Source organism: Vicugna pacos, chromosome 17, assembly GCF_048564905.1.
Source record: "Vicugna pacos chromosome 17, VicPac4, whole genome shotgun sequence".
NCBI lineage: Eukaryota > Metazoa > Chordata > Mammalia > Artiodactyla > Camelidae > Vicugna > Vicugna pacos.
Window position 1 is genome coordinate 17969923 of NC_133003.1, and position 25118 is coordinate 17995040.

The following is a 25118-nucleotide window of genomic DNA, read 5'->3' on the forward strand; positions in this document are numbered from 1 at the left end:
CGCACCCCCCACCCCCGCGCCTGCCCGGGCCGCGCCACGCGGGCCCACTTCCGCTTCCGGTCCCAGGGCCTAGGTGGCGGGCTGCGCGGGGCGGGACTGAGGGCTTCAGGTGCCTGTCGGAGGCAGCAGCCTTCGCGTGGCGGGTGGGCTCCTGCGAGCGGGAGCGGCGGGCCTCTGCGAGCAGACCTGCTGCCCGGGGAGATGCGGCGGCCACCGCCCTCGGGCCGCACGCCGGCCCTGGGACGTGGAGGCGACACGCGAGGCTCGAGGAGGCGAGGGCGGCGTCCAGGGCCAGGCGAAGCGGGAGGCGGCGGCCCTGAGGCCGGGGCGCGTGAGGAGAGCAAGCAAAACAGGAGGATGGTGGCCCGGGCGTCTGGGAGAGAAGAGGTGAACAGTGACCAGTCGGGTGAGGCGTCCAGGGCTGGGAAGGCCTCGGCAAGGCGGCGAGTGGAGGGGCCGAGAGGCCAAGCGGACCCTTCAGACCAGTCGGACCAGCAGGGCCTAGAAGCAGCGAAGGAGGCGGAGCTCCCATTGCAATCCGGAAGACAGAGTAAGACAGCACTGAGGGGTCACCCCTTGCTAGCCTTTGCACCCCTTCCTCTCCATCCATGTTTTACCTCTAGTGTTTCCCTTGAATCTGAGTGGGCTTTACTGATACACACGGTTGACCAGGAGAAGGGTGGGGAGGGGGGAACAGGGGTTCCCTTAAAAGGTGTTTGCCCCGTTGAGATCCCTTGGTCAGAAGTTCTGTGAGGGGAGGTCCTCTTAGTGATTCACTTTGACTAGTGTGATATGATGATAATACTAGAGGTTATTTAGCTGCCTTAGAACTTATACAGGTTTGTATGTAGTTCTTTAATAGAAATTAAATCTTTGATTTAAAAACAAATAAATGTTTCCATACAGCTATTTGGGGAAATTAAAAAAAAAAAGGATGACTTCACAGTATTTTTTATTTTAAGTGATACTGCTTTTTCTTCCTCAATATAAAATCTTTTGTGGTATGTTTTGTTGTTTTGCTCAGCCAAGGAAAAAAGAAAAGTTACTGAAGCCTCAAGTGATGCTCTACAGCCAGGGATTGACCTGGTAAGAAAGGAATCATTAACCAGTTCGGAATCTTTCCAAACAGTGGAATGCAATGAATGTCAAAGTATGGCTTTCTTGCAGCCTTTGGGTAAGGAAGGTTTGGTAGAAGGTATGAAAAGAAGAATTCGAATTAAAAAACTTAAAAGCTTAGAAAGCCCACCTCTCGAAATAACTGAAAATAAGGCTCCACAAAATATTACGATTGAATTGCAAGATGAACTGTACAAGAATACTCCGAAATATTCTTGTAACAGCTTGTCACCTGGAGTAGAAAATAATCCCATTTTAAAATTACCTGATTGCAGTTGTTTCCCCCATTCCAAGGGTTGTAATGATGAAAATAACCTTGCACCTAAACCTGGTGGTGGATATATACATGTATCAGAAAATACCTCAAAGTTAAAGAAAGAAAGTCCTAGGAGTCTTGCAGCTAAGAGCGACACGACTATTCCTCAGCTTTTACAAACTGAAGAAAACTTAATGGGAGATAATAAGTTATTGCTAGAAGAAAGTGATTTATACCAAAGTAAAAATAATGGCTTGCTTTCCTGCCTCCTGAGTGAAAAAAATAAAAACTCAGTAGAGGAGAGCAATGTTGGGAGAAAACCCAGAAAAAGGATGAAGGTATCTGAAAAAGGAGATGAAATGGTTATTGAGATGAAGTTCTCTAGTGTGTATAACAAGTCTGAGCTGGTGTTACCAGAAAGCCAAACAGGTGCTGAAGTTAAAGAAGCAGAGACTTTAGAGGATAAAAAAAGTCCTTTAAAAGTTTTGAGAAAAGTAAACCATGACTCACTGTCAGCAACGGATCATTTGTTAAGTCTTCCAGGATTAGAAGGAAAAAAACCAAGTCCTGAACATCACGTAAATGCTATGTTCCAGAAAACCCTAGAGCCACTTTTGAAAGAAGAAATGAAGAATGCTTCCGAGTCCTTAGGATGTAAAGGCATGGATCCAGAAGAGTGTTCTAAGTCGATGAAAAGCTCAATAATGGAATCACCTAGCAATCGCTACCCTATTGAAAGAAGATCCTCGAGGGAAGACTTGAAGAATGAAGGTGAAGAATCTAAGTTAAGCTGTCGCAGAACAATACCAATGACGGGCAAAAGAACTTGGCCTTGTTATTCCTGTGCTAGAACATCTGCCTGGTGTTGGAAAAGGGCTTCCTTGCCACAGTCAAATTTTAACTTTCTTCCTGAGTCTCGGGAAAGTTTTAGGCAAGATGATTTTCTTAAACACCAAACAAATCAAACTCACTTAATTGACTCCAAGTTAATGCTACAAAGTTCCATAATAGAAACAAACAGTGAATCTTCAAGTAGAGAAAAATTGGATTTGGATTTAAATTGTTTATCTTCAGTCTCTACAGTAGAATCTACTTTAATGGTTATGAAGGAACCTATAATCAATGATGATAAAAAAATGAAGTTAGAGGAACCGAGCAGAAGTGGGTCAGAAGTAGTTTCTAATCCTACTGAAGATACTCAGTTAACGAACGTGACTCAAAACTTGACAGGAAGTGAAAAAAAAGATAGAGGGAATTTAACAAAGCCTACTTTGACAGTGGCTTCCCAGGATGGTCAGGAAGCAGATAACTCCAGAGGCAAACCTATTCATCGAAAAGCATGTATTGCTAAGCAAACACTTGTGGTTCCAGACTTCGTGAAGATGTTGAACACAGGGCGGCTGACTAATTTTAAAATTCCTTTGCTTAAGAATAGAACAGAAAAAAGAAAAGAAATAAATGCCAAGTCATCGGAGAGAGAAGTGTATAGTCCCCTAGAACTTCTTGACAATTTGTCTGGAGCAGAGGTAAGGCAGAATAGGACTAAAGAAAATGTCACCACAGTAACTTCAAGACCTCAGACTTTGAGCATACGAAGTAGTGTAATCCCAATGCAAAGCTGTTCCAACTTATACGGCCGTAAGGATTCCTGTATTTCTCCAAGCTTTTTAACGCAAGGTAATAATAAACCATCTAACCACATCTCTAAACCAGGCAATATTGTTTCTAATAAGGAAGCTGTTTCTCTCCCAGTTGAAAATAATACTTCTTCTTGTGGTCCTGGGTATATAGAGAAAAGTCCTGCCTTCGGTTCCAATGAACAAGAAACGTTCAAACCAGTTTCCTCTGAAGTCAGTGGTAGAAAAATGACTAAGAACTTCTCAGAAATTAAAGTTGGGTTTCCAGATATTCTTAAAGCATATGAAGATGATGTCCTCTTAATTGATGTAATTCAAGACGACCCGGACCTCTTTGGAGTCTCCAATGAAGGGGAGCTCTCATTTACTTCAGAGGTTCCCACGATAAGCCAGGAGCCCAAAGTTGCTGAAGAGCACCAGTCAACAGACTCCAAGCATGTGGAGCTTCCAGGAAAAAAAGAACCAAGCGATGACTTGAGGTATGCATGTTCAAGTATACCTTTTGGTGGAGATTATTGTTGAGGGTTTCAAAAGCACTTTCTGCTCTTAGGTGTCGCTAATTTATTCAGTGATCATTGAAGCTCCGTTATTTTTTTTAACCTAGTTACTTATTAAATGTAATACAGTATATTATTGCTGGGACCTGGAAATGTCATTATGCTAAAACTTAGGATTGAAATAAAACAATTATATATATCCTTGCAATTATGATGGAGCAGATTAGCTGTTCAGAATTTTAAATGGTGATTTATAAAGTGACCTTTTCAATTACTTACATTGCTTCTTTCAAAAGTCAATTAAATATACTTTCATATGTTTTTAAATTATTATCAATATGCAGATAGACTTATTTCAGCCAAGTTACTTATTAAGAACAGTACTGTGTATTTTAACCCATTTTCCTTGTGAGGTAAAAACTTATTTTTCAGGGGACAGAGAAGCCTTGGAAAAGTTTATTTGAATTAGGACTTGAAAGTAGAATAAAAAGTTAAACTAATTTTCAGAGGGAAAAAATCTTAACATTTTCTCATGGTTTTACTTTTAAGGTGATGATTTTAAATGATGATTTAGCCCTAAAGAGAATGAGTTTGCCTGAGGCAACTAAATGGAACCAAGTAATAAACCTTTGTGTTGTTGGAACTTGATCTATCTAGTTGCCCCAAATTTTATTTAATATTATGCCCTGTTTTACTAGATTTTTGTAGTTCTCAAGCTCTGATTTATATTTGTACATCACAATACTTGAATATTGGAATGTTTTGTGAACAGACTCAAAAGGAAACATGGAAACACTTTCCACTAAGATTCAATGTCACATGACTTAAATTTCTCTGGTAGTTATACATTTTAGTTAACATTTGTGATATTATATTCTTCCTGATATTCTTGGGGTTACAAGAACTTGTAACTTACCCCCAAAGGAAAGACCAAGATTATTTTTTAAAATAGTGTAATGAGGAAGGATGATAATCTGCCTATTTTGAAGGTGGAAAAAAAATGAAGATGACAAGTTGTCACTTGTCCAGGGTCACACTACTAGTAGCAGAATCTAGATTTGAACCCAAGCCTGTCTTACTCTAAAATCAGTGGTTAAGAATGTTACCTTTATAATCTGACCTAGGTTTTTGAATCTTCCTGCCCTAGTAGCTGTGTGACCTTTTAGGTAAATTATTTTACCTTATCTGTGAAAAGGGAAAGTACTTGCCTTAGGGTTGTGAGGATTAAATCAGTGAATGAATGGGAAAGGTTTTGGTGTGGCACTGGATGAGCAGTAAGAAGTCAATAAAGGATAGTTATTAAAAGTGCTTGTAACTCTTGTTACACTGTGCTTCCTTTGAGGAATACAAAGGGAAACTAGAGCAAACCCCTCATTCAAGAGCAAACATCTCTGTTAACTAACAAGATGTTGACAATGAGCTACAGCCAAAGATAGAGACAAGTGTGAACTGGGCATGAAGTTTGTTTTTTATTCTTTCTTTTCTTAGAATAATGGCTGATTTTATAAAAATGGTACATATTCACTATATTAAAAGTGTAAAAGGGAGGAAGTCTCACCACCCAAAATAACCAATTAATTACTCACAATTTGTGTGCATCATTCCAGACTCCTGTTTATGCATATATGTGGATATAATCTTAGAAAAATTGAATCATGCCATTTTTTAGGAAAAACATTTAATTTTATTTACACTTAACTGAGGGGAGAAGGGCCTGAGGTGAAACTGAAGGAATTGCTGAATCTATGTATTTATGAACAATAATAGATTTATAAAAACAATATTTTTCCTTACTGTAAGTGGTGCATTATCATATTTTATATTTTATTCTATTTTATTAAGAAATCCTGGTTGCAACCCATTAGATTTCATCAACCCCTTGAAAAATGCTCTGGTAGAGAATAAACTTGCTGTAATCTGTGTCATTCTCCAGAAGCCTGTCTTACTCTCCTCTCCTATTTGCTCAGATTTTCTCTTTTGCATCCCTATGTTCTGTAGCCTCACCCAAGTCTGCTTCTCTCCTTTCCTCCTTCTGCCCTTTTTTTTTTCCCCTTTCTGCTCCATCAAGGCAGAACTGTAACTTTCTACTCCAGTAATGCAAAACTGTAAAATATTTATGGGGATTGCAGTTTTGTCTATTTTTTTCTTAGTTAGGTGAATTTAAATTTTTTGTGTCTTGTGTCTTTCAAATTCAGAACAAACATTACTTCCAACAAAAGTGACGTGCAATTTTACCTTCTTTGTAACTTAGTTATTCATAGTAAAATATTTCTCACCGTTACAAACTATACCAGCAATATTAAAAATACTATCACAATACTTTGAAATGAGAGCAGTACACTTGCTGTACCTATTTATGTCTTCTGGGTTTTTTATTTTGTTGTTTTTTTTTTTTTGAAGAATAACCTTCTGTGTGTCTGGATCTATACCTGTTTATGAATGTAACTTTCAGGATAATTAGAAACTGCAGAAACACCCCTCAGTTCTTCTCTATTTATTGTCACTTATCCTATTCCTGCTATTACCTTAATATCTCTCCTGGTTTTTCCTTTCTCTCAGTTCTCACTGCTACCAACTTATTCATATTCCTTCTGGGTTATTGCAGTTAGCTCCTTGTTAATCTTCTTGAACTCTAGTAGTATATCCTCCTCCATAGTAATATTTTGAAATAGAAATTGATCTGCCAGTGACTGCTTACAGTGCTCCAGTGGCTTTCAGCCACCTGAGGGTAGAGTCTAAATTGCTTGGCATGACTTTGTATAGCTCTTTAGTGGCTCTGCATCCATTTTCTCTTAGGCAGCTATGGTGTTGGTGGGGAGGAAAGTGAGGTGAGATGTTAATAAAAGATAAGCAGAGCAGGCAGCTCACTGTTTCCAAAATGTGTCATGCATTTGAATCCTTTTACATATATTTCTTTATCTGAAAGTTCCTTTCTCTTCATTCAGTTGTCCTTTAAGTCACACCTGAGTTGTTATTCTAGGGGTTTGTTGTAATAGTTCTCTTGGCACACATCTCTGTATGTTATGTCTTCTTTATGTGCACCTCTTCCAATACTACGAGTTCCTAGACAGGAAAGGGGCATCTTCATTTGGGTCTCCCTAGAGTCTGGCCAGGAGGGCGTTAGGTGCTCAGTGTGTGGAGAACAACTCAACACACAGAACCTTGTTCTCACAGAGCTTTTAGTCTAGCAAGGAAGGCAGATGATTAAGCGAATACATAAAATATGGTGAGAGAAGTGCAAGATGTTAAAGGCCTCCTGGTCAAAGTGATGTTTAAGATGAACACTAAAGAATGAGTAGGAACTAGCCAATAGATGAAGACAAGTTCAGAGGAGAAAAGTGAGGGGAAGGAATAGCCTATCGGAAGGTCCCCAGGGAAGAACACGTAACAGCCGAGAGTCAGAAATAACATCCCGTGGTTTAGTGGTCAGGTGGCGAGAAATGAAGCTACCGAATATGCAGAAAGGTCTGTTGTGCAGAGCTTTGTAAATAGGATAACCCTAGAACTGATCTTCGGAATTGCAAAACATTTAGAAGGGAAATGAGGAGCTATTAATAATCACTATGCCAGAATAACAGGCATGAACGGATCATCCTGGATAAACTAGAATTCATGACGGATTTGAACTTTATCCTGAGAGCATATAGAGATTCACTGAAGGACTTTTTAAGTAAAGCATTTGATAAGATTTACATTTTAAAAATCATTATAGTCTGGTGTGGAGAATAAATTGGCGGGGAGCTATTGTAATAATTAGACCAAAAGGACATGGTGACTTCAGCTAGAAGTGGAAGTGGATTTGAGACAGGTTCAGAAAGTGAAGATTGGTCAATCAGATGGGAGCAAGGTCAGAGGTAGAAGTTAAAGATTATATCCGGTTTCTCTTATTTCAAAGCAGGGCATTACAATTCTCTGATGAAAAGAGGCAGGATCATGGTGCAATATTGGTCATAAGGGCAAATTTAGACATGTTCATTTGAAGAGACCTTTGAAATACTGAAATGGAGGTACTCAAGTAGACATGAGTCAAGAGGTAGGAATTGGGGGTGGAAATTTGTGTATATATGTGTCTTGTTTGTGTTTTTATTTTCCCATTCTTTAAACTGTATACTTGTGATAATTTGCAACCTCAGGGGCTTCTAAATGTAATCTGAAACTGCCCCCACTTCCTCACCACCCCCTCTACACACACACGCCACACACATGCACGCACGCAGAGGGCAGGTGGAGACCGAAGAAAGAGGCAAACCACTCCAGATTGGTAGGTGACAGGTTTAGTAAGCAAGGGAACTTACACACACGGCTTGTCTTGGGAAGCTGCAAGATGAGTAGATCTCCATTCCAGTCCCTGGAATCTCAAAAGTTTGCATTGAAGCCTTGAGTGGGTTCAGCCATGTATACGATCCAGATGGTCCCAACAACACCTTACTATCAAGGCTGTGTCCTGGGGCAGCTTCTAGCATGGGGAAGACAGACAGAACACACATCCCCAGGATGGGGGAGGGGACGGGGAGCCCCAGATTGCTTGGATCCAGCTCACAGGTCAGCTGGCAGTTACGTCCTCTCAGGTGCCTCCTCCAACAGCTTCTCATTGTTTCTAGGGTTTATGTTGAGGGAAAAAAAATACTTCATGTTTTCCAAAGACCTCAAAGAACAGTATATATAAAATGTTTTATTTTCTTTCTTGGCTAGGAAGTAATCCTGAACCAATGAGCAGTTGTAGGACAGGTTTAATAAAACCCACTTATTAAGTGAATAAATGGTGAGATTATGGATGTTTATTATATTTTATTCAGTGTACTTTTATACATTTTTGTCTTAAGTTTTTAAAAATGAACAATGTTTGGCCATTTGTTTTTGAGGGACTCCTGTAGATGTAGTTTTCATTTGTTGAGCCTATGCCATTGGCTTTGAGAACATTTTATCTCATTTAATCCTCACAATAACCTTATGGGGAGGTGGCATTCTCATTTTACAGATATGGTTAAACTCAAAGAAGTTAAATAATTGTGCTACAGTTGACACAGTAAGTGGCAGAACAGTATTTGAACCCAGCTTGGTCTAACTCTGATCTCCATGACCATAACCTTCAGACCGTATGTTGTCTTCAGAGACTGCAGAAACAGACTCAAACTGCTTTCCAGCCGTCTTCTTTTTCCATTGGCAGCAAGACATACATGCACACGCTTGAGAGTAGAAGTGGAAACATACTACATTGATGTAATACTTAAAAGTGTTTTAAATGCTTGACACATGCAGTCATCAGTTCTCTCTGAGTAAGAGTTCAGACGGCAGCGCTCCATACAGTTGCAGCACAAGTGATTAAAGAGCCAGATGAAGCATCTTGGTGGTGTGCTGTCCCAGGACAGACTCCCGCCTTGGAGAACTAGAGCTCGTGTTCACCAGCTGCTACAGCCAGTAGTGTATAATGTTTAAGAGGAGTGGATGGTTCTGCAGGAGTGTATTCTAATGTTTAAGCTCTGCTTGCTTTGTAATAGAGAACCTCCTGTCCTGGATCCTGGGTTGATGAAGTCAGAGATCTGTGCTTCCTTGTCAGCAGGTAGAATTCAACATTTGCACAACGTGCAGTATTGAGCTATTTATGTATCTCTGTTGAGGCCTAGTCAAAATGAATTCATTAAAATAGGAAGATTTTCATTTTAGAGTCTGTTAAGCACGTTTTACAGTTTGTCAGTTTTCCTCAGTTTTAATTGCCTAGTTGTCAGATCAGATTTTGAGAAATTGTCTAGTTGGTTATTTAATAAATAAGTTATTTATTAGTATCTTTAGTTATACAGATAGTATCTTTATCTACAAAAGATAGGTAACTGGCCTTAGCAATTTTTGTAATCTTATTTTGAAATTGAAATATATATTTAAGCTTTACCACATTGTAAGTCTGAGTCCTTTTTAAAATTTTCTGTAATTAACAGCTAATCATAAGTTCAGGTAACTGGATCTTTACAGGAAATAACTTAATTTGAAAGTTAATTTTACTTCAACTTTCAAGTTTTAAAAATATATTGGAAATAGCTGGACATAACCAAGAAAGAGTCTTAAATTTATCTTGATATGTCTCAATTTTGTCTTACTGGCAATTCTTTTTATACCATATAATGGAGTTATTTTGATAGAGAGGGAGGAATAAATGTATAATTTGCTGAAAACTCTACTTCATATTTGTCACATTGGACTTTAAAAGAGTCTCTGAATTCTAACTCATTTTTAGAACAATCTTTAAATGACTTGGTTATTTTGTCATTTAAAGTTTCTGCAGTTGAATATTATTTCTTTTCAGCAGATGAGCTAAAACATGATTCCAAAGATGCAGGCATTCCCTTGGGAGAAGTTACTAATGAGACCTCTGAAGATGAAAAACTGGGGGACTTCAGTGAACACACAAAAAGCTCAGATTTGGATGAAAAGGTATGAGGGAGTCTTTTGGTTTTTTTTTTTTTTTTTTAATTTCTTGATCCAAGTAGTTGTAAGTATAGAAGTTTATGGTAACACTGCTGTCAGATGACAAGTGTAACTCCTTTTTCTTGAGGAAAAGAATCACAGCATTCTGACCATGGAATATATTGCTGGCTGCTTTGCATTACCACAGTGTTAAGAGTTTGACTTGTCTGAGAAAATGGGGTGTACTGTTTAATTATACATTTAGCTTTTTAGTATCCTGCAGTTCCTCTCAAACCTATGTAAATCTTTCTAAATTGTTAGGTATTTTCCTGCCTCATTAAACACATTTACTGAATATCATCTCATCTTGATTGAGATTTAGAATGTCATAGTACCTGAGTGCTGTGAATGCAAGCGTCAGTTACGCGACCACAGATGTAAGAGGCATAGGAATTCGAGCTAAACCTAAGCCGATGTTGGAATGCACCACTGGTGTATGAGATGGGGAAAACTTGGGGTGTCAGTTATTTGCCAGATAATGTTTATTAACCTTTTGAAGAATTTGACTCCTAGGCAACTATTCCATACTTTCTTCTTTGTCCATCTTCCTCCTCATTCATCCTCACAGCTAACAGCCTAGGTTCCTACTTCATCAAGAAAATTGAAATAATTGGAAAAGAACTTCCTAAGTTCCTGCCAGTACATTAGCCCACCCCTCTGCATCTGTCCCCAGAACACTAGCTTCACTTCTGCTGCAGTGGATGAACAGGCCAAGGCTGTTCTCTTCACCTGTGTGCTAGAATCCACCTCTTCTCTCTCAAAATAATTGCTCCAGTAATTCTCCTTTCCTTACTAGATCATTCCCGTCAACATAAGCATGCTTTTCTCCCAACTTCAGATAAAAACCAAAAAACCCTTTCATGGTCCCATTTTCCTTTTCAGCTGTCATCCTGTTTCTCCAAAGGCTTGTCTAGACCCACTAGCTCCAGTTTCTCTCCTCCAGTTTCAAAGATATTTGTCTTCACCCCCATCAAAACTACCCTTCTTAAACTCTCCAGTGACCTCCTTGTTGCTGAATCTAATGGCCATAGTTCAGTCTCAGTCTGACTCAATCTGTCACCAGTGTTAACATCAAAACTTTTTTCACATGACTTCCAGGATAAACATACGTGCCTGGTTTTCTGTCTGTCTGCAACTTCCCAGTTGGATTTGCTGCCCTCTCCCGATGTCCCTAATCTCTACATGTTGGAGTGACCCAGGGCCGAGACTGTGCATCTGTTCTTTTTTCCTGTCTAGAGTTGCTCCTTACATGGTCTCATCCAACCTCATTGCATTCAATGCCACCTATGTGCTAAGACTTTCAAGTTGATATCTCGATCTTGAACTTCTTCTCTGAACTGCAGACCTTTGTGACTGGTTGCCTACTTGATTTTTCCCCTTGGATGTCCAACTAGGCATCTCACATTTAATATGGTCAAAACTGAACTGTTTTATACCCCCTTTCCTACCACAAACCAGCCCTTCCTGTAGTTTTCCCCTTTTCTATTGATGGCAGCTCTATAAATTACTTAGGCTCAAAATCTTGGATTTCCTTTCTTTCTTTTTCTCTCACTCCATATCCAGACTATAAGGAAATCCTGCAGGCTTTACCTTCAGATGATGTCTAGAAATTGTCCACTTTCCATCAGTCCTGCCCACACCGCACAGTCTCAGCCTGATATAATCGCCTGCCTGAATTACTGCAGCAGCCTCCTAACAGATTTCCTGCTTCTAATATTGCTCGCTTGTAGTTTATTCTCAGCACAGCATAAATTAGGTCATGTCAGTCTTCTGCTTCAAACTCTCCAATGGCTTTTAATACTCTGATTCAAAGCCACAGTCCTTTCTGTGACCTGCGTGGCCCTGTATCTATTCCCTTTACCCTTCCCCACCTCGTTACCTCTCTGACCTCTTCAACTCCTCTCCTTACCCATTTCGCTCTGACCGCATTAGCCTCCTTGCTGCTCTTGGAACACAGCAGGCCCTCTCCCGCTTTGGGGCCTTTGCCTTTGCCATTTTATCTCCTAAAAAATGATAAAGCTAACTTTCTTGTTTCTTTCACTTCTTTGCTCAAATTTCATCTTCTCAGGGAGATTTCCCCTGGCCAGCCAACCTAAAATTCCAGTGTTCTCCCTTCTCCCAACATTTCATATTCCCCTTTCTGGTACTTAACACGGTCTGACATTCTATATATATTTGCTTATTTATGTTTGCCTCCTCCTGCTAGAATGAAACTTTATGAAGGCAAGGATTTTTGTCCATTTTGCTTACAAATGAATCTTTAGCACCAAGAGCAGTATGGCTGATACAGAGTAATAGCACAAGTGATTGTTGAATGGGTACTGAATGTGAATTTGAAGGGAGTCCTGAAGTGCCGGAAGTGTCCTGTAGCGTGAATAAGAATCTCAGTGGTTTGATGGTAAGGGCCAGTATGTACTGAAGCTTTATTAAATGGCAGCCAGCCACTGCTGGAGACTTAGCACTTACCTGTAATATCTGGAAGTGCTGTTCAGGGGTTCCCAAGACCACCCTCAAGTTCCATAATTTGCTAGAAGAACTCACAGAGATTAGCAAAGGTGTTATACTCAAGGTTACAATTTATCACAGTGAAAGAAGACAGTTTAAAATCAGCAAAAGATAGAGTCACATAGGACAGAGCACTGGAGAAATTGGGCACAAGCTTCTGGTTGTTCTTTCCCAGTAGAGTCATGTGGACACTGCTTGCTTCTCCCAGGAGTGACATATAGCAACACAGAATATTGCTAGCCAGTGGGGCTTGCCTGAACCCTGGTCAGGGCTTCTGTTGGCCACTTAGGCATGGCTGACCACCTGCATGACTGACCTTAATCACTCAGTCTCCAGTCCCTCCAGAGGTTGACCTCTTACCATGTGGCTCAAATTCTCCATCATAAATTACGTTGTTAGCATAGGCTCTCTGGAGAGGCTCAAGGCCCCTATCATAAATTACATTGTTAGTGTACACTATCTGGTGTGACCCCAGACCCCCAGGTTAACAAAGATACACTTATCAGGCAGCATATTCCAAGGGCTTAGAAGTTACCTCTGAGGAGCAGGTCAAGGGGCAAGCCTTTACTGTACAGCATATAGACAATCCAGACTTACTAAATTAATTCTTTAGTGCACATGAGGTGTGTACTGTTATTTCTCTTTACAGATGAAAAAACAGAGACTTAGACTCAAAATCTTGTCCATGGTCACACAGCAGAGTTCTTTGACTCTGTAGCAGAGGTCAGCAAACCTTTTCTTTAAAAGACTAGACAGTAAATACTTGTCTGGCTTTGTGGGCCATGTGGTTGCTGTTGCAGCCACTCAACTCTGCTATTGTAACAAGAAAGAAGCCATAGACGGGATGTAAACAGTGTGAATTGCTGTGTTCAAATAAATCTTTATTTACAAAAACAGGCAGCCTGCAAGCCATAGCTTGCCAACCCTTGCTCTAAAGCATTAAAAAAGTAAACAGTTTATGCTCTGTTCTTCTTAAAGCTGAAGAGAGGACTTAATCCATTCAATTCTGCAAGGGCAGATTTTAGGAGACGTTTGCCAGAACACACTGAGTTTCTAACACTGTAAATATTTTAAAGATGTAGACTGTTTTCAATATTAGCTCTTTTAAAAATAATCCACAAAATCATTTAGCTGCTTCCTAGTCTGGTACTACTTCCTGGATTTGTTCAAGGGAAGGGGAATGATTCCTTTATCCTTCTGATCCCATGGTAAGCTTCAGAGTACCAGCTCCAGAAAATACATGACCCTGACAGCGATACTTGTCTTTAAGATATCTGTCTCCTAAATTTGGGAATCAACAAACTTTTATCCATCTCTCACCTAACATTTTAGGAACTTTAGAGGGCAAATAGGTTGACTTACAGGAAGGACATAGCCTAGCCTACCCCTTTTCTGCTTTTATGTATGGTTTTCTGTAAATTTTTAGAAATGTTTCCTTATTTGTCTTTTCCAAAGACCTTGTTTTTTCTTTCTCTTGTGTATCAGTTATACCCAGAATCCACATGTAACAATTTTTAGATTTGCCATGGTAGTAATTGCTTAATGATTCTAGTTTTCAGCCCCAGATGGTTAAAATGCTAGTGTACTTTTTAATATTTGTTTTGAAACAATTATAAATTCACAGGAAGTCGCAAAAGTACTTTTCCCCTATGATTACATCTTAAAGCACAATATCAGAAGCAGAAATCTGATATTAGTACAGTGAGTGGGTATAGTTCTGTATATTTTATGAAGTGCAGATTTTTGTAGCCACCGTTGCCATCAAGATAATTATTCTGTCACTACAGAGATATTCTTTATGCTGCCCCTTAGTCTCACCTCCCTCCCTACCCCAACAGCTGTAACCTTAGCAACCGTTAATATGTTTTCCGTGTCTATAATTTTGCTATTTTGAAATAAATGCCCAGGTCTGCCATTGCTGGGCTATCTGGTAATTGCTTGCTTAAGTTTTAACTTGGGTGGACTCAGCCTCCAGGTTACTTACCCTGTGGTAGCAGGCAGTAGAAATGTTTACTGTGTTGTTTTAGTGTTAGCTGAGTTGTTTGGAGTCTGCCTTACAAAGGTGTAGTTCAAGGGTCAGTTTTAGAGATTTGGACCAAGTTGAAAGCAGTTTTGGGGGCTTCCTACCTTAGACTCTTTCCTTTCCAGGATTCCCAACCTCACTTCCCAGTTTCTGACTTTGCCCTAAATTTTGCCTTCTGGTTCTTTGTGTCAGTAGGGCAAATATTTGGCCTTCCCAAATGGTTCCAACTAAGGCCTGCCTTCAGGAATAAAGCCAGAAAAACAGGACTGTTACCCAGTGTCATCCTCTCTTTCCAAGTGTAGACTTCCCTTCTGATTCTGCCTCCTTTTCGTATCTCTCCAATGTTTTCAGGCAGATTTTTTTATATTTTATCTCGGGTTTATAGTTGTTACTGCAGAAGGATCAGTCCAATAAGATGTACTTATTTGCCATTTCTCAAAGTGGACCTATTAGGTATTTTTAATTTTATACAAATGATAGCATACCATTTTTTATCTTTTTTTAATTTAATAGATAATAGAGAATGTTTCCTTTCCATGTATGTAATGATGTTTTGCTTTTTATAATTATGTAATTATCTGTTGTATGGCTGTACTCTATTTAACAAGTTCCACTATTGATGGACACTTGGTTTGTTCCCATTTTTTGCTATTTTAACATTGTTGCATTATGCATCCTTGAGCATAAGGCATTTTGCAAATGTGCAAGCATTTTTGGATTAATTCTTAGAAGTAGAATTTTCAGATTGTCCTACATAGAGATTGCTTTGATTTATATTCCCAGCAACATCGTATGAAAATGACACTTCTCTCCCCCACACACTCACAACTCAGTATTAGAATTTTTTAATTTTTGTCCATCTGTACATTTTTACAAATGACTTTTAATTTTAATTTGCTTTTGTTTTATGAGTCTAGTTAAGCATCTTTTAGCATGTGTAAAAGCCATTTACATTTTCTTCTGTGAACTTTTTTATGTCCTTTGGCCATTTTTCTTCTGGGATTTTTTTTTTTAATTTGTAAGAACTTTTCGCATATTAAACATATTTGTTCTTTGTTTTATGTTGCCATACTTTTTCCTGTTTTTCATTTATGTTTGACTTGGTTTAGGAACTTTTTATTTTGAAGGAGCTTTTTATTTTTATTTAGTCAAATGTATCAGTTTTATTATTATGATTTTTTAAGTTATGAGTCATATTTAGAAAAACCTTCCCCATTTTAGGATTAAAAAATTTCACCCATATCTTTTTGGTGTTATTTATTATGTTTAAATTTTTAGCAGTATAAATCTAGATTTTATCTTGGGAGAAAGAATGTAGAAACAATATAACCTTTCTGTTTTGACAGATGGCTTTCGTGTACTTTGTATTCTCTTAGTATATGGAAATGTTTTAAATGTTTGTATTCAAACCTGTTGGGGGGGGAGGGTGTAACTCAGTGGTAGAGTGCATGCTTAGCATGTATGTGGTCCCAGATTCGATCCCCAGTACCTCCATTAAAAATAAAATAAATGAACCTAATTACCTCACCCCCAAAAACAAACAAAATCAAAAATGTACAGGGGGAAAAAAAAACAATCTTTAAATGCGTTGATATCATAACTCGCAGTTTCTGCCTTTGGTGTCAAGTCTAGGCTTTCTCCACCCTCCAGATTATATAAATACTCATCTCTGTTTTATTTTTGACCAGTATTTCTTACATTTAAATGTTTAATGAACCTAAAGTTGTTTGTAATATGGTAAATTGGTACCAAGCTTATTTTCTATCCAATCAACTAGCCTGTTGTTCTGCTACTATTTATTGCATCATTTCCTCACAAATTTCAAATGCCATTTCTAATATTTTCCATTTATAAGTATGGAGTGATTCCTTTTCTTCTCTTTTGTTTCATTAATTGCTCATGGCCTGTGCCAATTACATACTGTCAATTATTTTTAAAATAAAAACAATAAGGAAGGCTTGCTTTAAAAGATATTAAGATGTATTATAAATTAAAATATTTTTGGCTATTAAAGTCTTCTAAGAGAGCTTTAAATTCGCATTGTAAGGTAGTTTTTAAAATCTACAGATTAATTTGGGGGGAGTTAACTTTTTTAGCTTTTAATATTCTCATCCGAGAACATGATATATCTTTCTGTTTGTTAATGTTTTGTGTTTCTCAGTTGATTTTTGTAGTGTTCTTCCTAAACGTTGTGATAGTATGTATAATATATACCATTATTGTGAAATATAATTATGTACTTTAAAAAAGATTAGAAAGGTATAAAGTAAAATATAAGTGGGTATCTCTAGCTGCCCAAATGATGGATGATTTAGGGTAGGGGTTTGTTTTCTTGGTGCCTGTTTTTTCAAAAGTCTAGTATTGAGCTTGTATGACTTTCTTATAGTTAGAAAATCACAATTCCCAAAACACCAATTGTATTTTAATACAATGATGTTTAAAATACATAAAAACATTTCTAATGAAAACTAAATTTATGTTCATAAATACCACCTAAAAATAAAAGTCACTCAAAGCATTTTTCCCTGAATGAAAAGAAACATAAGTTTAATTGTCTACAATAATTTGAAATGGTAGCTTGCATAATTAAGGATGATATCAAAAGCTGGGAAAATGTATTGATTTGTGTTAATTTTTCTCAACAGTGGAAATTTTTAAATCAGTATTGACTATTTTAAATGATGTAGAGTTGAACTGTTTTCTGGGTTGGCCATAAGCTAATTGTTGAATTAACATCTAATACATTCTGGTCTGATAAGCCTCATAGCCTAATAATGAATGCAAAGATACTCACTTATACTTTTTAACTGTAATCTCTTCACAGTGTAGATTTTCAGACAAGGTGACCATTCAAGACGAAAAAGAAAATACTTACGAAGTTTGCAAAAGGTCTGTAATGTAATTTTTAATTATATGATGTTAGAAGAGTCATTCATGCAATTTATATCTTGAGGCATATTTTTCGTTCTCTGCTGTATATGCTTGGGCTACTATGCCATAAACAGTACATGGATATTATTTAACTAATGTGTCAGGTGTATCCAGATGTCAGGTGTATTGTTAGTTACCTTAAAGTTGTCACTAATTAGGCATTTTGAGCCATTAAAATATTTTTTGAGAAAGGAATAGTGATAAAAGAAGAAAGATGTGTATGTGACTTTTATGAAGGTAAGAATAGCTGAAATCAGATGAACAGTGCAGTTTGCAGGTATCTTCCATGTCTGCAGTGATTAGTACTGACAGTTAAGTGCACTCACTAGAACATATATGGATACAAAATTTAGATTCAGAGGATAACTTGGAGATCATTTGATCCGTTCTGTACCCCCGTTTTGCTGTTGAGGCAAGGCACAGTCAAGTCAGGTGACAAATACATGTAAGTCCCTTTAATACAGTGTTTTTCAAAGTGTGATCCTTGGAGTACCAGCATCATGTGGGAACTTGTCAGTAATTATTTGGTCCCACCCCTGACCTACTGAATCAGAAACTCTGCAAATGGGATCCATCAGTCTGTGTTTCACCTAAGTCACTAGCTAATCCTGCTACATGCTCATTATGTTACATAACATTATGTTAAGGAGAAGCCTAGATAAGAATTAGATTGGCATAGAAGCTCAGTATGATTCATGACCATTGGAGATCTTAAAGAAAAAGCAAAGGTAGTGAGGTTAACTTTTTCTTTTCCTATCAAAAATATTTTGCTTACAGACAAAGTAGTTGCAGCCTGCAGAGTTTTGTCATCACCTTGGCTCTGCCATAATGACATTGAAGTATGACGTGGGGCAAGTCACTCCATCACCCCAGGTTTCGTCTTCCAGTCAAAAATTTTAAATTCCATCAATGCTAAGTTTCAACTGTTAAGAGCACTGGCTCCTCTTCTTACTATTTTTATTCTCCCCTGGCCCAAGGAACCCCAGCTGAAAAATCTTATTAGAATTGTTTTTAAGATAAAATGTTTTAGTATCTGAGTGAGGGTACAAGTCCTTCTCCAACAAAGTAAATTCATTTATATCTGTTAGCTTCGAGGTACTTTTCACCTTCCCTCTTGCTTAAGTTATTTATTTTCTAGGTAAGTGACATCCAGATTAATTGGTTATGTAGGATCTCACATATTAGAATATAGTCAAAGCTGTTTAAATGAACATTCTAGAACAATACATTTCTTATACCTTGTTCCCAAAGGAAGATCTCAAGTACATGTATACATTTAATATATATACTTGTCACTTATTTATCTTGTTGCACTGTTAATAGAATTGTTGGATGATCTTTTCTGGATTCAGACACTAGTCCAGTTCCTTCTCAGACTCTTTGGCATGATCAGAAACACTTTGCTGTAATTTTAACCCCACCACCCCACTCTTACCCCTACCCCAGCCATTTAATAAGTACTGGTTTTCTAGTTAAGAAGGCAGGAACAACCTATTGAAAACATTAAAGAATCACAGTATATGGCTGTAGTATGCAGCACAGTGTGTGGAACATACATGTCATTAGGTTGCATTTCTACTTATTTGATTCTCATTACTTTAACATTTTTAGAATAAATTTAAATTCTGATTTTGTTTGTTTTTTCTGCTCACACAGTGGTGATTCTAAAAATACTGAGATTATGGTTGGTGAATGTCACTTAGCAGCACTGGGCCCCAAACCTCTGTACTTTTCAGTGCCAGTGCCGCCTTTGACTGTAAGTGCTCATCAAGAAGACACTCTGCTGAAGCCCTGGATGAATGGTACAGTTTTCTTAATACAATGCTATTGGCTTTTGAAAATAAAGAAATGATACAGGAGATTTTTCCACCAAAAACAGAAAGTTAAGAAAAAAGTTGAAACAAATGTAGGATATGTTAAGATTAGAAGATTTGTGTACCTTTGTTCAGTACTTTTGATGGAACAACTTCTGAGATATCTGTATTTATGTGATAGTGGTAGTACAGGTAAGTTTATACCTAAAATATTCATATTTATTTGAGTGTTTTAGAAATTTAAAGTGTACTTTAGAATTTGTGTGAGGGTTTTTTTTTGATAATTCATAATGCTATGAACAAAATAAGCTTGATTGAAGACTATATTTAACAACAATAAAGTTCGCTTGTGTGGCTCACACCTAGCTCTTCTGTGCCTCACATTACTGACCTCATGCCGCCTTGTGTTGTGTCCTGTAGCACCCAGCCCATGAGGATCACATGTTTTGTCTTAAAAAGCTTTACAGCTTTCATAATGAAAAGTACCGCACAGCTATGCGGCAGAAACTTCAGTTTGTCCCAAATTATATCTGATGCTGCAAAAGTGAAAAATGAAATCATTTAAGATAAAAAAGCATTTTTATTTGTCTTATCTTTAGGAAAAATAAATTTTAAATATCCTAACTCTCATTTTAAAAGACCAACATTGGAGGATAATGATGCCTGGTGCAGCAGTCTCCCTGGGCTGCGGTAACAAAACACCACAGACTGGGTAGTTTAAACAACAGATAGTCATTTCATACAGTTCTGAAGGTTAGAATTCCAAGATCAAGGTTCTGGTAGGCTCAGTTTCTGGCTCAGTCCTGGCTTTCAGACGACAGCCTTTTCACTAAGTCTTCACATGGCCTTTCCTTGGTGCCCGCGCACGGAGAGAAAGAAAGCTCTCCGGTGTCACTTATCAGGACACTAATTCTATCAGATCAAGGCCTCATTTTTATAACTCCATTTTTTTACTTCCATAAAAGGCCCTAACTCCAAATACAGTCACATTGGGGGTTAAGGCTTCAACATCTGAATTCTGGGGGGACACAGTTTAGTCCATAGCACCTGGGTTTGTCAGTAGTTCTTTTTTCCTAAGAAAGGTTTATTGTGTGCAATATTTGTTTAACTTAGAGACAATCATTTGAATACAGTCCTCACTGCTGCCATGTAAGGCTTTTGAGAAAGTATTTTCATGGGTAGGGTATAGCTCAAGTGGTAGAGCACATGCTTAGCATGCATGGGGTCCTGGGTTAAATCCCCAGTATCTCCATTAAAAACTAACTAAATAAATAAACCTACCTACCTCCCCCACTAAAAATTAAAAAAAATAAATAAACCACAGACTCTCAAGTCTTATCAAAAAAAAAAACTGAAAGTATCTTCAGCTTATAATGAATTTAAAATGTTAAATTCAGATCTAGATACTTTAAAGAACACCTGAGATGTAAGTTATCCTGTGTTTCACAGGAACACACCGTGGTAGCATTCTGTGAATTGAGCATGAGTAGTCCAAAGTGAAACTTTAAAGCAGATAGTAGTGGTCATCTGTTTCATAGTTATGAAAGGAGTAAGTTGTAACATATTGGAGTGTAATGGCATTCTTAATGATTTCTAGATTTCAGATTTCCAGGAAAACATTCTCTCCTAAAGCTGCAGAACCCTGAAATTTGTGAAATATTTAACAGGGAAAAAAATATAGGGGTAAGTGCCCCATTTAAAAAAAAAAAACCTTATAAAGCAGATACTTTGGGGCTTTCTGGTTGTATTTCCCTATCATTTTTAAGCAGTTCTGGACATTTTATGGATTTTTAAATTGGGGTTGGTGGTAAGGGGAAGAAAATGAGTAGCATTTCAGAGGATATTCACAAACAATAAAAGAGGTTTAAGGCAGAAGGGTAGAGGTTGGGATATTCAAAACAAAATACAAGATGAATAGTTCCCTGTAATGAAGGAGGAAAGCTAGCGATATAAAGCAGTTGATGGGAAAAACTTGCCGTAAAAAGCTTTCACTCATTTGCCTTTTTTTTTTTTTAAGTTTGGTTAATTTACAGTGTTGTGTTAGTTTCTGGTGCACAGTATAGTGGTTCAGTCATAAATATATGTACATATTCTTTTTCATTATAGGTTATTGGAAGATACTGAATATAGTTCCCTGTGCTATACTGTAGCAACTTGTTTGTCTTGCCTTTTTCTGTTAATCAGAAAAGCTAAGGAAATTTTGGTTTTAATAAATGCATCTGAAATATGCATATAATAATAGAATTAAGTTTTTATAAAAGTAAAGGGCAGGTACATGAGAAGGAGGAGGGAATGTATAAATTTCAAAACATGTAAAGTAAAGCTAGTAACTTTGGTGAAATACAAGTTTTACACTAAAGAAAATTGCAAAAATTCAGACAGATAGCTTTAAAGTGTGTTCTTTTCATTATTTTTAAAAATACAACTTGATTGGAGTTTTTGTTTTATCTAGCTGGCAAGCAATTTATCATGATACTGTTTTAGGTATATAATACTTCTGGTTGCTTCAAATACTTTCTCACTTGATCGTAGTAAGTGTTTTACAATTAACACAGAAGGAAAATTTGTCTAATTTTCTAGATGTTCCAGAAGCCCCTAGGATTGATGATACCCCATAGATACTGCAAGTTTCATTTTAATACATTACGTGGCTGTGAGCGATTACAATGCAAGTTTGCTCATGTGCCTGAGCAAGGGGATGAAAAGGTAAAGTATGTTAAGTCATTGAAGTAGAGATTGTCTTAATAACCATCTCAGTCATACGTTTTAATTCAGATTTTCATCAGCTCCTAATCGATGAGCTTTGCCTGGTTTTGTGTTTTATATAAATGGAATTTTACAATCTGTATTCTTTTGTCTCTGGCTTCTTTTGCTCAGTATTTTTGAAATTCATCTGTATTTTTTATCTAATTGTAGACATTTCTTTCTCATTGCTGTATAATATTGAATGTTCTTTTGTGAGTATATCAAAATTTGTTTTGTTGATAAATACTACTTTTGATGGGTGGTTTCTAAATTTGGTAAATTCAGTAGTGGTGCCATTGGTGCTTTGCATGTCTTTTGGTGAGCATATGTACACATTCTGATGGGTTATACTTAAAACTACAATTACGTGATCAAAGAGTCTGCATATGTTCAACTTTAGTACATACTGACAGACAGATTTCCAAAGTGGTTTACCAAATTACACTCTCCAGCAATGTCTGAGAGTTCTGGTTGCTTCGCATCCTCACCAGCTCTTGATATTATCAGCCTTTTAATGTAAGTCATTCTGGTGGGTGGGGAGTGATCCTTCCCTGATGATTGATGAAGCTGAGCATCTTTCAAAATGTTTATTGGATGTTTGAATATCCCCTTTCTGTAAATATCCAAATATTTTGCCTAAATTCTGTAGGATTGTCTTTTTCTTACCCATCTTAATAGTCCTCTATATATTCTGGATACAGACTTGTTGTTGGAGATATATATATATATTTTGCACCTCTCTTCCGCAATTGCTTGCTAATCTTGACTGTCTCCTTGACTATTTCTTTGACAGAGCTTCTCTAAATAAGGTTTTTGTAATGAATTCAGTATGCATTTCAAATCTTAGGTAACCTAACATCATTTTCCATTGTTTTAAATTCACTTTAAAAAATTGAAATAAGCATAAATATAGGACTGAAATTTGTGTAGTTTCTGTGAAGTATAAAAAGGTAATTTCATATTTTCCATGACTTTTATAGGTTTGCATGGATGTGTTTAAGAAATATATAAGTATCGACGAGCTGTGTTTGCTACAACGTGCAGGTATGAGACACTGGAATGATTACTATAAATTCATTGATGTGAGTGTTTCAAATAATGCGCTATATTGTCTTACAGTTTGAAAGTAAATTCAGTACTTTTAAGTATGAAAACTGAATGCCTTAGAGTGGCTCTCATGGTCTTTGGATTAATAGTAAGTGTGGCATTTTGGTTAATAAAAAGTTATTATCCATGTATGATTCCCTTATATACTAATATTTTCATGATATAGAAATTTTTATTGTTAATTGGCTTAAAATCTTTCTGAAGGGATCTTTCAGAAACTGGATCTTCCCTGCTTCTTTTCTCCATCCTTCTCTTTTTGTACTTACCCCTTATAGCCGATGCACCATCCATCATTCTGTACAGTTCCCATAACAGGCCAGGCTGCCTCTCTCTACCCAGGATGCCTTTCTTTCATCCGCTTTGCCCATAGCAAAGACCTATTCATCTTTCAAAGCTTAGTCATAGGAAATAGGATTACCTCCTCTATTAGGCCCTTATCTGACTCCATAGCCTCATTCCATTCTGTGCTCCCATCTCCCCTACTGTATGATGAGTCCTAAGAGGAAGGCACCAAGCTTTATAGTTGTCACCCTGACACAGCTACCAAAGCCACATAAATGGTAATAGAACACTTTAGCTTCATATTCATCTGCTTAAAATCTCATTGGCTGAAAACAAAATCTCTGACAAGTTTGCTTTGCTGGTGATGCTATCTCCCCAAGGATTAGAGGAAGCATCTGAGGAAGCTGGTGATCTGGACCTAGTCCAGCTGTAACAAGGAGGAAGTAGTTGAGGTGTAAGTAATAGGAGCCTGTATAGGGAATATATCTGTCACCTGAGGGGTTGTGATAGTCAAGCAGAAGAAGCTACACATGATTAGATGTGGATGAACATTTATATTCCAGAAATAATTCCATAACATGAGATGTGGAAGAAGAGGGTGACATGGAAAAAAATGCAAAACTCCCCAAAATATAATTCTGATTATATAAATATCCAGTACAAGAATAGGAAAAAATACATGTGAATTTAGTTTTAGAACAGCAAATACAGAAAACAAAAACCCATAATGAAAAATAAATGCAGGAAGTTAACAAGAATCTGTGTAAATTATGTTTGATGTGAAAATAGAAACTTAGATTAGTGGAACAGATAGCTCAGAATAAACTCAACATTATATAAAAAGATGTTTAGTGTTTAGAAGAACCATAGGGTTTGGGAAGGAAGACTCATTTTATGAATGATGTTAGGATAACTGGATAGCAGCTTAGAAAGAGACTCTAAATACCACTGGTATAAGGTGTAGTTACAGAGAGCCCTCAGGAACCACCTAGTTCACAAGGGGAGGTACTGAGTGGGTAGGACTCCCCATTCCCCTCTGTATCCGTGGGATCATTTCTATCTGTTTATATTTGAATTTCCACATAAAATTTTTTCCAGAAGTTTTATGACTAAAAACATTTGAAAAACTACTACTGCTTAGCATACTTCAAAATGGATCAATATAATATATTGGTAGTTCAGTAGAAAAAATTAAGATTTTCTCAGATTTTTTTGAAAGTTGATCATTTCTATAGCTGAAAGTAACCAAGGGAAGCACAAAAGATACAGCTTTGATCATATAAATTTAAATTTAAGAAAGCTATTAGCTTCAAATATTTTAAATTTACCATTGGTGATGTACACAACATATTCTAATTTTTAATAACAAGAGTCCAGTCAGCTCTTTACAGAGGCATGAACATTATTTCCTCTTATGAGAATTAGAAAGAGATCTGGAGAGGAAAATCCAGTGTTACTGGTTCACCAGAATTGTGTACTGCTAATCAAATGAGAGAGTCGTTCTTACAAGTTAATCGAAGTGGCTTTATGAATTGACAAAGCTTTTTTAAAAAGCACTGTAGGAAGACGGCAGAGTAGGTAGCACCAAGAATCTTTCTCCCCATCTAGACAATAGTTGCACTGGCAAAATCTGTCTAATATAATTACTTTGGAACTCTGGAGTCTGTTGAAGGCTTACAGCTTCCGGGGGAAAACTTGAACAGTAGGTTGTTCATTTCAGTCAATTTCTACTCTTAGCATGGTAGC

General features: G+C 37.4%; 1 protein-coding gene across 2 annotated transcripts in view; it reads left to right on the forward strand.

Moving 5' to 3' along the window:
• The first annotated feature begins 201 nt into the window (after nucleotides 1-201).
• TOPAZ1 (testis and ovary specific TOPAZ 1) overlaps nucleotides 202-25118 on the forward strand; it is a 53280-nt gene continuing 28363 nt past the window's right edge. The window contains exons 1-9 of one of the 2 annotated variants that reach the window (XM_072940787.1): nucleotides 202-550; nucleotides 1025-3488; nucleotides 9005-9066; nucleotides 9805-9932; nucleotides 17318-17382; nucleotides 19081-19226; nucleotides 20836-20921; nucleotides 21819-21944; nucleotides 22964-23027. In XM_072940787.1, coding sequence (XP_072796888.1) covers nucleotides 202-550; nucleotides 1025-3488; nucleotides 9005-9066; nucleotides 9805-9932; nucleotides 17318-17382; nucleotides 19081-19226; nucleotides 20836-20921; nucleotides 21819-21944; nucleotides 22964-23027 — 3490 coding nt within the window. The remainder of the gene's footprint in view (nucleotides 551-1024; nucleotides 3489-9004; nucleotides 9067-9804; nucleotides 9933-17317; nucleotides 17383-19080; nucleotides 19227-20835; nucleotides 20922-21818; nucleotides 21945-22963; nucleotides 23028-25118) is intronic. The other variant, XM_072940788.1, reaches the window with a different exon arrangement.